The sequence below is a fragment of the Cynocephalus volans genome, chromosome 5, assembly GCF_027409185.1.
Source record: "Cynocephalus volans isolate mCynVol1 chromosome 5, mCynVol1.pri, whole genome shotgun sequence".
In the NCBI taxonomy this organism is placed as follows: Eukaryota; Metazoa; Chordata; class Mammalia; order Dermoptera; family Cynocephalidae; genus Cynocephalus; species Cynocephalus volans.
Genome location: NC_084464.1, coordinates 133,425,581 through 133,440,927, shown reverse-complemented (window position 1 = coordinate 133,440,927; position 15,347 = coordinate 133,425,581). Strand labels below are relative to the sequence as shown.

The 15,347-nt window shown below is 37.4% G+C and overlaps 1 protein-coding gene across 1 annotated transcript in view; it reads left to right on the top strand.

The window, feature by feature from the left end:
* The window catches only part of LOC134378031 (pantetheinase-like), a 34,907-nt gene extending 33,845 nt beyond the window's left edge, over positions 1-1,062 (top strand). The window contains exon 9 of the mRNA XM_063096943.1: positions 736-1,062. Coding sequence (XP_062953013.1) covers positions 736-843 — 108 coding nt within the window. The 3' untranslated portion in view covers positions 844-1,062. The remainder of the gene's footprint in view (positions 1-735) is intronic.
* The last annotated feature ends 14,285 nt before the right edge of the window (positions 1,063-15,347 follow it).

Genomic DNA, 15,347 nt, shown 5'->3' with positions numbered 1-15,347 from the left:
AGTCCCACCAGAGGAAGCCCCTGAAAATCACTGGGGAGTGACAGCCTAAGGAAGTTGAAAGGACACTCTGTCATTGTGTAGGTCAAAGCCTGGTGTGGCCATAGGAGAAAAGGAGAAAAGGAAAAGCTGAAGGAGAGAGAATTCGACAGCTGCTGATGTTGGCAAAGAAGCAATAACTGTTTTGGGGTTTTTTTTTAAGAGTCCAGAAATAATTTCTTGCTGTGCATGTGCTCTGCCCAGCCACAGGCTTCCCCTGGTTTTTCCTGGCACTCTCTCCCCTTTCCTGGCAGAAACAACAGTGGGGTGAGGGAACAGAATGAGATGGTTAGGAGACTGTGGGGGCTGAGTGACCGGGGACGATAGGTGCTTATTTCAACCCCCCTTAGTCTATCGTTTCTGATCATTTGGGGGAGTTTTTATCTTACCTGAAAGGACTAGATTTCTCTCTTACATACTACCAGGTCTATTGTTTTATGTTTATAAACATGGGATGCTGTCTCAGCTAAGGAAATTATAAGATATTGATTGCAAGCATTCTAGTAGTAAATGAATTGGTACCAGTTAAATAGCTCCAATTTTTCTTGTACTCTGCAATATTTCAAATATATCTAATAGAACGGAATTTGGCCAGTATTTTTATTGTTTTTTCATCCAGTTATACTGAATTTTAAAAGTGTCTTGTGGGATTATATAACTTAAAGGAACACCCTGTCTGCTTTTCTGTCTTGTAAATAGGTATCAAGTGATGGACGCTTGTTCAGCCTGAAGCCAATATCTGCACCTGTATTAACAGCAACTCTGTTTGGGAGGTGGTATGAGAAGGATGGAGCATTAAATGTTTGATCAGCCCTCACGGCACAGGCACTAATAATAATGCTTATAGTTATAACACCTATTGTATATTCAGTATATTGGTAAAATATTTATATTTCCCATTTTATTTTGGATAATTTAAAAAATGACGGATGAGAAAAGGATTGGTCTGGATTTTTGCTAATTGCGGTCTCTGGTGTAAATGAATTACTAATATACATTTATGTAGCCAAACACACATAACATAATATAAGCTTAATATATAGCTATTAAAGTAGATTTTTTTAAAAGAAACCTGCATTTGAGCATTGGTCTTTCTTAGATTTGGGCTGTTTGTATCAAACGAGTATCACAAATGTTTTGCACAGAAGAAATAAAAATTACAGTTAAAAAAAGCACATCAAAACTATCATAAAATACACTTATAAGAAGTCTAAATCCATTGTTGCTATTACAACAAATATCTCTTATTCAGTTCTGCTTAAGATTTTCAATGATTTAATCTTTTTTCTCTGTTAGTTATCTACCTAAACAATATATTTTACTTCTCTTGTGGGCTAAATAGTGCCCCCACAAAATTCATACTGGGGGTACTAAACCTTTGTACCTCAGAACATGACTATATTTGCACATAGGCTCTTTATAAAGGTAAAATGAGGTCATTAGGGTGGATCCTAATGTAATATGACTATTCATATAAGAAGAGGCAATTAGGACACAGACACGCATAGAGGGGAGACCATGTGAAGACACAGAGAAAGACAACTATCTATGAGCCAAGGAGAGAGGCCCTCAGAAAACCAATCCTGCAGTCATCTTGATCTAGGACTTCCAGCCTCCAGAATCATGAGAAAACAAATTTCTGTTGTTGAAATCACCCAGTCTGTGGTACTTTGTTATGGCAGCCGTAGAAAACAATGTCTAATCTCCCCTCCCTTTCCTGTCCCCTCTATTTTCCACCATTATCTGAAGCTTGAGGCAAAATCATTTCCTAGTAAAATGGTTTCCTCTCCAGCTAGCCTGGGTCCACAGATTCCAGTAGACACTCTTAGAGAAGAATTGCTGATGGATTGATAGTGAAGCCACCAGATCATTGAATATCCTCTGGAATTAGGAAACTAGAAAGTCACAGTTTTGAAATTATATATTTAATCTAGCATTAAATGTTCTGTTTCAATAACAGTAGAATCTCTTGACATTGCACAAATTAGTGAAACAAAGAACATCTTTTGAGTCAAAAACCTCTCTTACCTGATAGACTATCCACATGCACTAATATGCATCTCATACTGTGCAAAACATGCCCTTCTGCAAAGAGATCAGGGCACTTGCAGCGGTGATCCATGCCAGCAACACAGCACTTTGAAATAAAAGTTTTTTGTGGCAGATCTTTTTCCTAAAAACTACTACATCATCCAAAAAATATTTGAGTAAAAGTAATCTCATGCTTTTGGGTGACATTAACTGATCCTTTTTCAAGACCTAATAGAAAATAAGAAAGCTCCTCATGTATCTAGGAACAGGAATCATCAGGGCAAGCCTCAATACTGTCATATAATTTTAATTTAAAGCAGAAAACTTGCTGATGTGTCAGTGATAGGCTTGAAATATTAAAGACTTCAAAAAAATCCTACTTTTTTTTTTTTTCTGTTTAACATTGACAACTTTATTAGTTACCCATGGTGGTATAACAAATTACTCCAAAACGAACATCTTAAAATAATAAACCTTTATTCTCTTACCAAGTTTCTGGGGATCAGGATCCAGGAGTGGCTTAGCAGGGTTGTTCTAGCTCAGGGTCTATCCTGTACTTGTAGCTAACCTGTCCCCAGGGTTGCAGTCATCTCAAGGCTCTGGTGGGGCTAGGAAATCTGCTTCTAAGCTCACTCACATGGTTGTTGACAGGTGTCAGTTTCTTGCTGGCAGCTGGCTGAAGGCCTCTGTTCCTCACCCCATGGGCCTCTCTGTAGGACGCCTGAAATTGTCACAAAATGGCAACTGGCTTCTCCCAGAGTAATCATTTTGAGAGAGAAAGAACATGAGAGACAGAGACAGAGAACCTAGGATGGAAGCTGAGTTCTTTTATAACCTAATTACAGAGGTGGCATCACTTCTGCCATGTGCAATTGGTCACACAGACCAACACTGGTACAATGTGGGAGGGAATCACACAAAAGTGAGACTATCAAGAGGTGGGAATCATTATGGGTCATTTTGGATGCTGGCTATTGAAGTGAATATGTGTATTTATATTTATATATATGTGTGTTTGCTATAGAATTTTAAAAAGTGGGATTTTTTTTTCTTTTTGCTATATGTGATATGTCTTTCAGAATACACTACCGATATTTATATTTGAAAATTACTATGCCAAGGAACTCTATAATTACTTTGTATAATTACATTGTTATTTAATAACCTCTACTTTTGGTCTCTTGTAAAATTCAAGTTGATTGATTGGCTTAATTACACTTTGTGGCAAAATCAATTCCTCTTGATATACACCAGCGACTTTTGCATTTATTTTTGAGAAGTATACTTTATAAGGGAATACACACCAAAAAGTAATAGAGAACAAGCAGCGTAAGTTCCAGGATCATTACTTCATGAAGTGACACCACTAAGGAAAAGGATCTTAAAAACATCACCATAGGGCCAAGCCCGTGGCGCACTCGGGAGAGTGCGGCACTGGGAACGCAGCGACGCTCCTGCCGCGGGTTCAGATCCTATATAGGAATGGCCGGTGCACTTACTGGCTGAGTACCGGGCACAAAGAAGACCAAAAAAAACACCTCACCATATTTAATTAACTGACTTTTTTTTTAAAGCAAGGGTTTTTCCCCCTTATAATCTACAAAAATATATATTACACAAGAGGGAAAAACTGACTCAAATAATCAGTGTTCTGAATATCAAGAGGAATACTGAAAAAAGTCACCTGGAAAGTCGCGTAGATGTCTAAGCTGTTCTAAAACACATCATTTGGCTCTTATACTGAAAACTGTCTTCTTACTCCTCCCATACTGTCCCCAAAATACAGTAAAAGTTTAGATGAGGAAAGTATCTTAAGTCCACTAGTAATACTTAGTCAGCATGCTGTAGTGCACAATAGAATTACTGCTTTAAATATAGACAGTGCAAAAGCAAATCTGTGTTCTAATATTATTCTTACTTATTTGGTGTTGGCATGATTAATATGAAACTTAGTAGATAAAAATAGTAAGTAAATATGGGACCTAATAAATCTAAAGAGCACTTTAAATATGAAGACAATTATCACCAAAACTTAAAATATGAGGAAAGCAATCTATACATTAATAGTGCTGCAGTGTAGTGCTGCTATTGTGTATATCATTTTTATTATGATAAATTATAGATTAAACTTAAACAAAAGCTTGTATTCTTGACAATCAAGATGTACTATTTTGCCAAAGTTCTTAATGAATCCAAGGAGCGGGACATGACAAAGTAAATAAGGTCTAACATGAATCAGAGCTGAAAGGGAAAGAGTAAAGAAGAGGGGAAGGGAGGAAAATCCATGAGAGTTCTCTATAATCTAATGAAAACATGACACTTATTTTTTTGGACAAAGTTTCTTACATGGGAATGCAAAAGAACACGTGCTCACTCACACATGTGCATACACACACATATTTTCACACACTGGTGACTGCAGACACAGGCCAAAGCACATTTGGAGACCTATATTTGGACACAGATGCAGATTTAAATGTGAGTCACCTGTATTTATAGTTCTAGAAAAGTGCTTATGACAGAAAGGTTTGTTTGGGTGTGGTGCTATCAGACAGGAAACAAACTGTGCATCCCTTCAAAAGCCAGTCCTCAAAAATGCCATCCTACAAGGAAATGCACCTGGCTTGTACGTGGAGGGCTGACTTCTGCTCAACAAATGAAGCCCAGGTGGCAATCTCCTTTTCCTCCAGCCTCCCGGCATCTCAGGAGCACTTGGCCGTTGCATTGTTCTTTCTTCTTGCTCAATATTTGTCCGATTTCAATGGCCAGGTGTGAAGGCATGGGGAGCTTTGGTTTCAACCTCAGAGAACTTGCATTTATTAGAGTTGAACCTGTCCTGAGTATGAATGCTGGTGAGAGCAAGACTTCTCTGGTCTCGCTCCTACCTCACAGGGAACTGAATGGTGTCAGGTTCAAGGGGACCTGGTGTCTGGTAGTTTGCTGATAACTGCTAACCTGAACTGATGGGGGCCCTGCATGCAGTTCTGAGACAGGCCTCTGGAGTGAGTGGAGCCCAGATACTAGGACAAGGACAGAAGGCCAGCTGAGCAGCTTTGCAGCCTGGGAATGTGGTGACACACTTCCTGTATCCTAATTGTCACAGGGAAGGGCTTTCTACCATAAGGTGGGACCCAAGAATGCTGACTGGGAGATCATCGGGCTGTGACTCTCTTCATCCAGCTTTTTCGCCTTTTCTTTATTCTTTACTAAGTGCATCTTTGCAATGATGGAAGAGCTTCAAAGTGTTCTCCAACAGAGACGTAGGAAACCAGCAGAGGTGGGAAAGAAAGATAAATGTGGGCTGTAACTCATTCATTTCTTTCCTTAAAAAATCCTAAACCTCCCCAAATATTGCTATAGTCTTTTTCTCCTTTGCTAAAAGTACTCTCAAGGTGATGGAGAAAATAGGGGAGGGAAAACATTCTTTATATCTCTATAAATACATCTGTATAAAAATTCAAGAAAATAAAAACAACATAGACATTCCAGGTTCCAAGAATATTCAGTCTTTGGAGAGGGGGTCAAGTGTCTGTGTCAGCTGACTGTAGAGAATGATGCTCCCACTTGCCTGGAACCCCTGATCTTGCAAAATATTCAAAATTGCAACCAAAAAAAAGGAAAGAATTAAACAATTGTAAAATAGAAAAATGCTTCTGAAGGATTCCATGGCCCCCTCACCCTAATATCCTGCATCCGGGGCATGCCCTACCCCTCATGTCCCCAAAGGCTGGCTGCTATTTTCCCATGCTGGACAGCCCCTCAGCCCCTGCTCAGTGCATTCTTCCACGCATGTACAGTGGCCCTGACAAGAGTCATTGTGTTTATTTCTAAAATATTCCAAGCACATTTTATTATTGCTGAGATATAATAACAATAACGAGTTCTTTTAAGTATCTATTAAAACCAGGAACTTTTCACACAAAACAATCCTGTTAAGCAAACACTATTTATTTTATTCTAAAAGGATAACACTGAGGCTTAGAGAGGCTAAGTACAAATGGTCCCCTACTTATAATTTTTTGACTTTATGATGGTGCAAAAGTGATACTCATTCAGTAGAAACTGTACTTAGAATTTTTAACTTTGATCTTTTCCCAAAAAGTAATATGCAGCTACTGAAGTGCTGTAAGATACTCTCTTGTGATGCTGGGCAGTGGCAGCAAGCCATGGCTCCCAGTCAGCCACACAGTCATGAGGGCTAACCACCAATACTGTACTCTACAATAAATTACACACGATATGTTCAACACTTTATTGTAAAATAGCCTTTCTGTTAAATGATTTTGCCCAATAGTAGGGTAATATAAGTGTTGGGAGCACGTTTAAGGTAGGCTAGGCTAAACTATGATGTTCTCTATGTTAGGTCCACGAGATGCATTTTCTATATTTTCAATTTACAATGGGTTTACTGGGATGTAACCCCATCCTAAGTCAAGGACTATCTGTAATATATTCAACATCAACCAATAATAAGTGGTTGAACTGGGATAAAACGTCCAGCTCCTTCTACCTCAAATGTATATACTCCTTCACTGTGCCTTACTTTCCCTTTAGAATATGTATTAGTCAGCAGATAGACTAGGTTATGATGCAATAACAAATAATACCAAAAGTCTCATAGCTCAATACAACAAAAGTTTATTCCTTGCTTATGCAGAGTTCTCTCCAGGGAGCTAGCATTTATGTTGTAGCTCAGAACTACAGGCTTTTGTTTGTTTGTTTGTTTGTTTGTTTTTATCTGTGTCAACTCCTTATCAGCCTACACTTCCATAATTTCTTGAGCATGAGAAGAGAATATGGGGCCTAGCCACAACCAGGGACACTGCTGCCCCAGGTTCTCACCAGGGTCCTGAGGCATGGATCCAGGGGAAGCCAAACCCAGCTGCAACCAGGTAAAGAGCACACCCAAAACACCATTTCCACGTGGGTAGCCCACCATAGCCACTGCAGTTGCCATGGCTGCCACAAATGCAGCTAGTTGCTATAGCAGTAGTCACAGCCAACATGCAGATGGCACACCAGACACTCAACTGCATTGGCACATGGACAGTCACCAGTGGAGACCCCCCGCAAAAAAAAAAAGAGGTCCTCTTTCTCCACAAAGCACACTCCAGAGTAATAGAAGAAGCATCTGCTATACGGTAATAGTGGGGGACCTGAACACATTTCCTTCAGTACTGGAAAGATCATATAGGCAACAAATCAACAGAGAAATAGTTAGTCTATCAGAAGGAGAGAACAAATCTATGGTTATTAGGGAGGAGAAGGGGATGGGGAGAAATTGGATATGGGGCGTAAAGAATAAGTATGATTTGTAATAATGAATATGTTAATAAAAAAATAAGAGAATATGGAGGAAATGCATACTGCCTTTTAAATGCTTACATCAAATGATACATGTCATTTCCACTCATATTTTATTGGCCAAAGTGAGTCATATGTCCAAGTTAAATTTAAATGGTGTAGGAAGTATAATTCCCATGTACGCCCAGGAAAAGGAAGAGATTCATCAATATTGGTGAGTGCTAGTAATATCTATCATCGAATGAAAGTTCCTCAAAGACATGTATCTTACATTCTTCAACTTTAGCATTCAGAAATCACTCAATACATGATTGATGTCTGCCATGAGCACCAGGGCTGCTGCTACCATCCTCTTATTCTCCAACCTGTAACTGTTATATTCCTTGCCTTCTGTCCCTTTATTTTGTTGTCAGCTCAATCCATATACCTGCCAATTGCAAGGCACAGTAACACCAGTCTCTTTAAGAACAGGCTAAGATCAGGTTTCTATGTTTCCTTCCCTCTTCATGGATCTGGATTTTACCTATATCTTCTTGCCCAGAGAATGTAAAAGCATCATTGATATTTTGTGTGTAGTGCTTTATAGTTTATAAATATTTTTACATACTTTTTCTTATGTTTCACAAGGTAGCACATTTTTTCTCCCTTTTTCATTAGAGAGCAAAGTGTCATATTCAAATTTTCTAACTAACATGTATCAAATCCTCAAACCAAGATCCTTTTAACTTCATGTCCAGTGCTTTCTCTGCTACTCTAGGTTGCTAGTATTTTCTTACAAAGCTATCTAGACTGTGGCTTACTGAGGACTCAATGTTAATCCCATTTAAGTGTTGGACACTGATTTGTTGCTCAACTATTACTAAAGTCAGATTTCAATTGCATTGTTACCTTTATCAGGAAGATATGTCACATTCTTCAAAATCAATCTTGTAGCTTTACTAGCTGCAGACTTTGATAGAATGCAGGGTGGGTGCTAAGGTGAAAGTACTCGATCAATATTAAAGCATATATACATCCTGGAACAAAGATTGAAGTTAGTTGATTATGTCAGTTGACATGGCATGGAGAAAAAAAAGTTTCCTTGAGACATTGCAAGAATACTGTCAACATATAGAAGGGGAATTTTTCAGCCTTGAGAAGTAAGTTTAGAAGGATCAATGAAAATGTGTTAACAGAAGAGAGAGCTTCCTTTAATCTTTATATTTTGAAATCAGTTCCATATGGTAGTCCAGACACAGAAATACAGCAAAAGCTATCAGCACGGACAGCTATTTAGCCATTAATATTTTCTAGAACTTTGAACTCTGCCAAAGCTTATGGGGTTCAGCTGTCAGTATAGTGGTAGATTATTGGACAAATAATATTTATTGTAGGCATGTTGATTGAATAAAGTTTGAACTGAGTTATAAAAATACTACCATCACAAAATACTGTTTTAACAGAATATAACATTGGTTTAATGAAATTGGTTGTGAAACAGCAGATTTTTCCTTTCTATGGTAAAATTTCATCTCGCTTCATCCAAGACAATTAACTGAGGGTTTATTTGCTGTTGCAATATGAGCAAAATTATTTGAAAAGCCTGCCTTCATGTGTACCTAGTACTAGGAAAGCAGTTGTTGAAGAGATCAATTATAAAAGCATTAGCAGCAAAAAATAAAGTCTGATAACCTAAAAATAACTCCCTAGGTGCACACATATGATTAATTTTAATGGAAATATATATGTGAAAGTTATCTTCAGAGATTGCTGATAAAAATATATTGCAATACTTTTAGTGATTAAGACAATTACAAATACTAATTTGAAAATGTTTCAAAATTACTATTAGTATATTATATCATCTGCCTAGCATGTAATTAAGATGTCTTTGCCAATCCATCCATAATTGGGTATTAAATTCTCATTAATGTAATCACCTCAGTTTTCCCTATATAGAAATTTGAGGGTCTGAGGTAGAAATCACCTATAGAGAAGGGAAAACACTTTGGTCAAACGACCCCTCCCCGAAATTCTTAGGAGTGGTTGGGAGCTAGATCTCTAAAGTCAGGCAAATCAGGAATTAAATTCCACTGCTGCCCTTTGGTAGTAACATCTAATTTTCAGTTCTTTCCTTTTTAAAAAACGATGGTTAAAAACAGTACCTATTATTTAGAGTTGCCGTGAGAATAAACTTGGGATTTCAAGTAATGCCCTCAGCCCAGTGACTCGTACAGGGTCGGTACAGGTTCTTTCCTCCTCTCCCTCCTGCCCCTTCCGTGTTTCCTCTTCCTACCTTTTCTCTCCTCTTCCCCCTCCTCTTCTCTCCTCCTCCTCTTCATACTTATTATTCGCCCCTATTATGATCGGCAGTGGCCAAGCTTCGGCTGTGCCCACACAAGCAGTGTGTTCAGGTTCTGCCTTCAAGAGTTCTAAGATGCCAGAGAAGGATCTGAGGGACACGCTCTGGGAAATCCACTATTAGAAATTGTCGCCCTAGTTTCTTTCAATCTCTCCCCCCACCCCCCAGAAGAAGAAAAAAAAAAAAGTGGAGGGATAAAGTTGCTTCATATTGGGTCACGCCATTCCGGGACCCTTGGAAGGAGGGACCCAGTATAAAAACTCCCATCCTACAAACATTTGTAGAAGGCTGCCCTCTATAGGTCCACAGGAATATAACACCTGGGTCAGAGATTCAAGCTCAATGAGAATGTTCGAGGTGTATGTAGTTTATTAGGGATGTGTCAGCTGAGTGCCTCGGTGTCATGCCATTCTTCTATTTGTAGTGGCCAAAGGCTAGATATATACACCATCCTCTAAAGCTCCACCCTGTAATATTCTTGAAAAGATTCAGAGTTGTTGGCATCAGGCGGTTTTATTTATCAGCCAACCTGTTTTCTGAAAGAAGTTTTAGGAGATTTATGAGACCTGCTAATATTTGGTCTGTCCTCAGGGCTCTGTAATGAATTCAATTTTTAAAGTACCACTTTGCTTTTTAGATTCCATATCATTATTTATGTACGTAAGTATTATTTACTGTTCCAGGGACTGTGTTAGTCTCTTTACATATGAATATTCCAAATATACTGAGATATTTAGATATAAATGTTCTAGATATGCTAAGATACTTAGATAGAAGTGCCAGTAATCTAATTTTTTTTATATATATTAGGTATCTGTATGAAGTTTTCATTATAGTGAACTGACTCAGTAGCTGTTGAATTCCAGAACCATGGATGGCTTCATGTCTTTTGCATGGCTAATAAAAGTCATGGTTATCATGTTCTGTACTTATGTATTCTCTGGTAATCATAATGGTTATTTGTGTTGAACTGTATTATAGCTTGATATTTAAGAAAATATATAGTGTACTACCTTTGTAGTCAAGAAGTATGTAGATTGTACGAAGTTGCCTTCTGTAAGTCTATTTGTCCTTTTTTGTTCTCCATACTGCAAGTTCAGAAACTTGTTTCTCCCAATTCCATCACAAGTAATCAGACTCTTGGAAATTGAGCCACTTGAACTGAACTCACCAAACACAATTTTATAAACCAGAATGAGTCTAGTCATTTACACAAATGGAGAAATAAAATGTCAGCACAAGGGAATAGAACTTTATAGTTAGGCCTGCATTCGATTCCTAGCTTTCCAACTTGTTTTGAGACTAAATTCCTGAGCTGTTTTGAGAATCAGTCTTTTTAATAAAAATGAAAATAATGTTTCCAGACTCTGTAGGTTGGTGTGAAGATTAAATGTGACAATACAATATAGGGCCTCACATACTATAGGGCACTCCATAAGCAATTGACTGCTTACTACTAAACCAGCTGGATAAACGTTTTAGAACAGCAGTAGCTTCGTGATATAAAGATGCTTGGGTAACCTAATAATACTTATAGGTCACTCACTAAAAATAATTTAAAAATCAGAGAAAAGGGAATTGATCTTTTTATGGAATACTTTTCAGGAGGCCATGATAGATTGTTGTATCATCTTTCTCCACAATAGGAATAGAGCTGTCCGACTGATCATATGTAGGTCCCATTTCAGAAAATGCTCAGTTCTGGAAAATGCTGGGCCTTTTTTTTTTTTAAGCTTCCCAACACCTGAAAGTATCTTTCACTTACGTGCTGACATTCCTCACAGTTTCATCTTCTTCCCCTTTCTTTTCTCTCTTCAAGGATTTATGAAGGTACTTTAAAAAGCTCATGGAAAAATAGAATTAAAAGCTAATGTGAATCTTTTCATGAACTTTTCGAAGTGTCCTTTCACTTTATCCTCTTCTATTACTACTAGGCGGATGCTTTCTGAATCAATACTACAAGCTCTGACTTCTCTTTTGTGCTACTAAGTGCTAGGCCTTGGGGCTATATAACAGTGAACAAAGCATATGTAGTCCCTGACTTCAAGGAACTCACAATATCTGCAGGAGTGTCCCACCCAAGCCTCAGCTCAGCAGGCAAGTTCAGGGACATGGATCATGCTTTCATTAAGAACCACTCAATGATGGAGCTGAAAATGACCAACCTTTCATTTTATAATTCGGAAGCTGATGTTCATAGAAGTTTGGCAACATGCTGCCATACAGAAGTTGTCAACAAAACTGGGATTAATATTATTATTCACATATAAATAATTGTGAAAGACGTATTTTGAAAATTTTATTAACATAACCACAAAACGTACCATTTATAAAAATGGCATTAAGTTATCCCAAATAGACATCAAGGTACTTTAATTTTATTCTTTGCAAATGAGACCACAGGGAGAAGGCAAATTACTAGCTTGGAATTTATTGGGCTTGGATAGTGGGAATCAAGATTTTATTTAGCTTTTTTTCAGGTGTGTGCCTATGTGCACATGTGTGTGCATTGTATATTTTAACAGAAAGGAGAAAGAAGCTTTATTTTGAATGCCCACAATAAGCACTCAGTACACTTGTGTTGATAAAAAAGATTCTGAAATAAGACTAAAATTTAAAAACATGATTGTTATAGCCAAGATAGGGAACCAACCTAAATGACCATCAGTGGATGACTGGATAAGGAAAATGTGGTAAATATACACAATGAAATACTACTCGGCCATAAAAAAGAACAAAATTCTGTCATTCACATCAGCATGGATAAACTTGAGGAAAATTATGTTAAATGTAATAAACCAGGCACAAAAAATACCACATGTCCTCACTCATAAGTGGTAGCTAAAAAAGAAAGAAGGAAACAAGCAATAAAAGAAACCACCACCACAATAATATATTAAACTTTCAGAAGGTGAGAACAAAACTGTGGTTACCAGAGGTGGGAAAGGGGGAGGGGAAGGGGGTTAGGAAGAAATTGAGTAATGGACATAAAGAATAATTATGTTTTGTGATGATGAATATGCTGATAACCCTGATTTGATCATCCTATATTGCACACAAATACTGTTAGTCAACTCTGTACCCCACAAATATGTATAATCAATTATGTTTTAATTTAAAAAATAAAGACATGATTGTTACTAACTAAAGGATTTTAATTGTTCACTATAAAATTAGTTTATTAAGATTAAATAAAACGTCTTTGTTTTAAACGTAGCTGTTTTGTGAAGGCTCCTGAGGCTGTCTTTGCAGATTCAGCTTTTATGTGACCTCATGAGTGAAGCCTGTCCTGGCTGCCACAGGGGTTTCCAGACCCCTCCTCTGTGCTGCCATAGCACAGCCTTTATGTTTCCATTTAGCAACCCCTCTATTGTACTGTAAATATCTGTTTGTGTGCCTATCTCACTATTAGCTATATATTCCTGGAAGGAAGAACCATCATCATCTAATTAAATAAACTTAATGAAGTTATATGAAAATTCAGTGAAAGAACAGGACACAAAGTGAAGAGAAAATTGACTTCCAGTGTTGTTTTGTAATTAACACAGTGGAACTATGAGAATTTCAAATCAGTGTAATCCTTTAACTTAAAAGCTTTTAAAAATGAAGTTAATTTTTTCAGTAATTCAGCATCATTCAGTCAGCCAGTACTTATTCAGCATCTGGGGTTTGCTAAGCACTATTTTATACCATGGGAGAGAATAATAAACAAAGCGATCCTTCATTTCCTAGAGCTTAATAAACTCAATTACATGAGGTATTGCTTGCAAAGAAAACACATTCACAGAAAGACAGGTATATATGCATGATTCAGGCAACATTAGACACATTTTCAGGAAGATGAATGATAATTGCTACATATTATTAATAAGAACCGAACTTTGGTATTATTTCTTGAACTGACACTTAATATCTAGAAATTCTTGAAGTAGGAGTTATATTCACTTAGCCAAAGGTCAATTTCACTTAGGATAATTTCACCTTATGCTTTTTTGTTTTTGCTATGACTAAATGGCTATTTAGATCATAGGTGACCCATTGTGGGGTGTCAGTGTTTCACTGGTGATACCAAGGTGGAAGGAAGAATGGGGCAGTAGATCAATATAACTGTAGGTCAATATAATTGACCCAGTTAGTTATTACCATGATAATGCTATGTAACAAGTCACCCCCAAACTCAATAGCTTAAAATAATAGGAATTTATGCTCATGAATCTGTGGGGTCAGTTAGGGTGGTTCTGCCACATGCTACAGATCTTCATGTCCCAGTGTGTTCCACATGTCTGTCATCCTGCTTGAACAAGTGGGCTAGCTGGGGTGTGTTCCCCTCCCGGTGATGAGACAAAGGGCATTTATAAACATGTTCTCCTAAGTACGACTAAGGTTCGGAACTGGCACATTTTTATTTCTGTCCACATTCTTTTGGCCAAAACAAGTCAAACGACAAAGATAAAATTGAAAGGCCAAGAAAGTACTTTGGGTTATGTTAGGAGGGTGAAGAATTGATAATCAATCAATCATAGCAATCCTGTGATTTCCTGTTGTAGAATAATAGATTAAATAAATGAGAAACTGCATTTGTTCAAGCTATACATTTGGCTCCATTGAAAGTTTTGGCTCCACGTATAGAGGGTCATTTTGTAAGTTTTATATACAGGAATTAAAAAACTGATGGGAAAAATATGTGACATATAACTTCTAAGGCAGTGTTTTTTAATTGTGGCTAGTAACATTCTTGGGTTGTAAATCCCACTAATTTTAAAAAATGAAATAGAATAGAAAATATCAGAGTGAATTAAACAAAGTAAGGGTGTTTTGAAATGAAAACTTTTGCTTTTGTTATGGATGCATACCTACATGTGTATTAAATCAGGATATAAATTGTATTTCTTCTTATATGTTGTAGTTAAAAAAAGTTTGGAAGCCATTGCTTTAAAGTATTTTCAGACTATAAGATGTTATTGGGTTTAAGTACATTATAATTTTTAAAAATATTTATTTGGTGGGTACAAGTTATCTGTTATGAAAATGAGTTGTTTTTTTAAGAACTAATTATTTCCTTTGTACAGATGTCTAATACAGGAGTATTTTTCTTTCAAACCAATGAGCAACTAAGGTAGTTTTAACGGACATGAGATTTTATTTATATGTTGTTAACACTCACAACTGTGGTTGGGAGTGGCCCATGCTTGGAACTATTTTTAAAGTAATGGTAATATTTACCTTCTCTGTTTAGCTTACTCACTACTAGCTTCCTGATGCTTGTTTAGAATAAAAGCACCTCTCAGTTATACTTCTTGATAACATACTGTCAGCTTGTTTCAGAAAGATTTATTATCGGCTTATCTTCTTCAGATTTTAATATTTACATCATTCTGTCTATGTTAACTGTGACCCATTATAGACCAGCAGTGGCTCTAACCAGCAGCAGGTGTACAGATTGACGCAGGTGGCCTTGGCCCTAAGGCGGTGTTCCTGCTGTCATCCAGTGGCTCTGTCCACTCTTTCCTAAGAAGGTAGGTCTGAATACACTGCACAGCCACACCCAATCCTGGAGACTAACCTGGAGGCCTAGAGGAGTCTTTTATAGGGAGAACACTGAAGACAATGAGACTTAACAAAGGCTTGATATTTA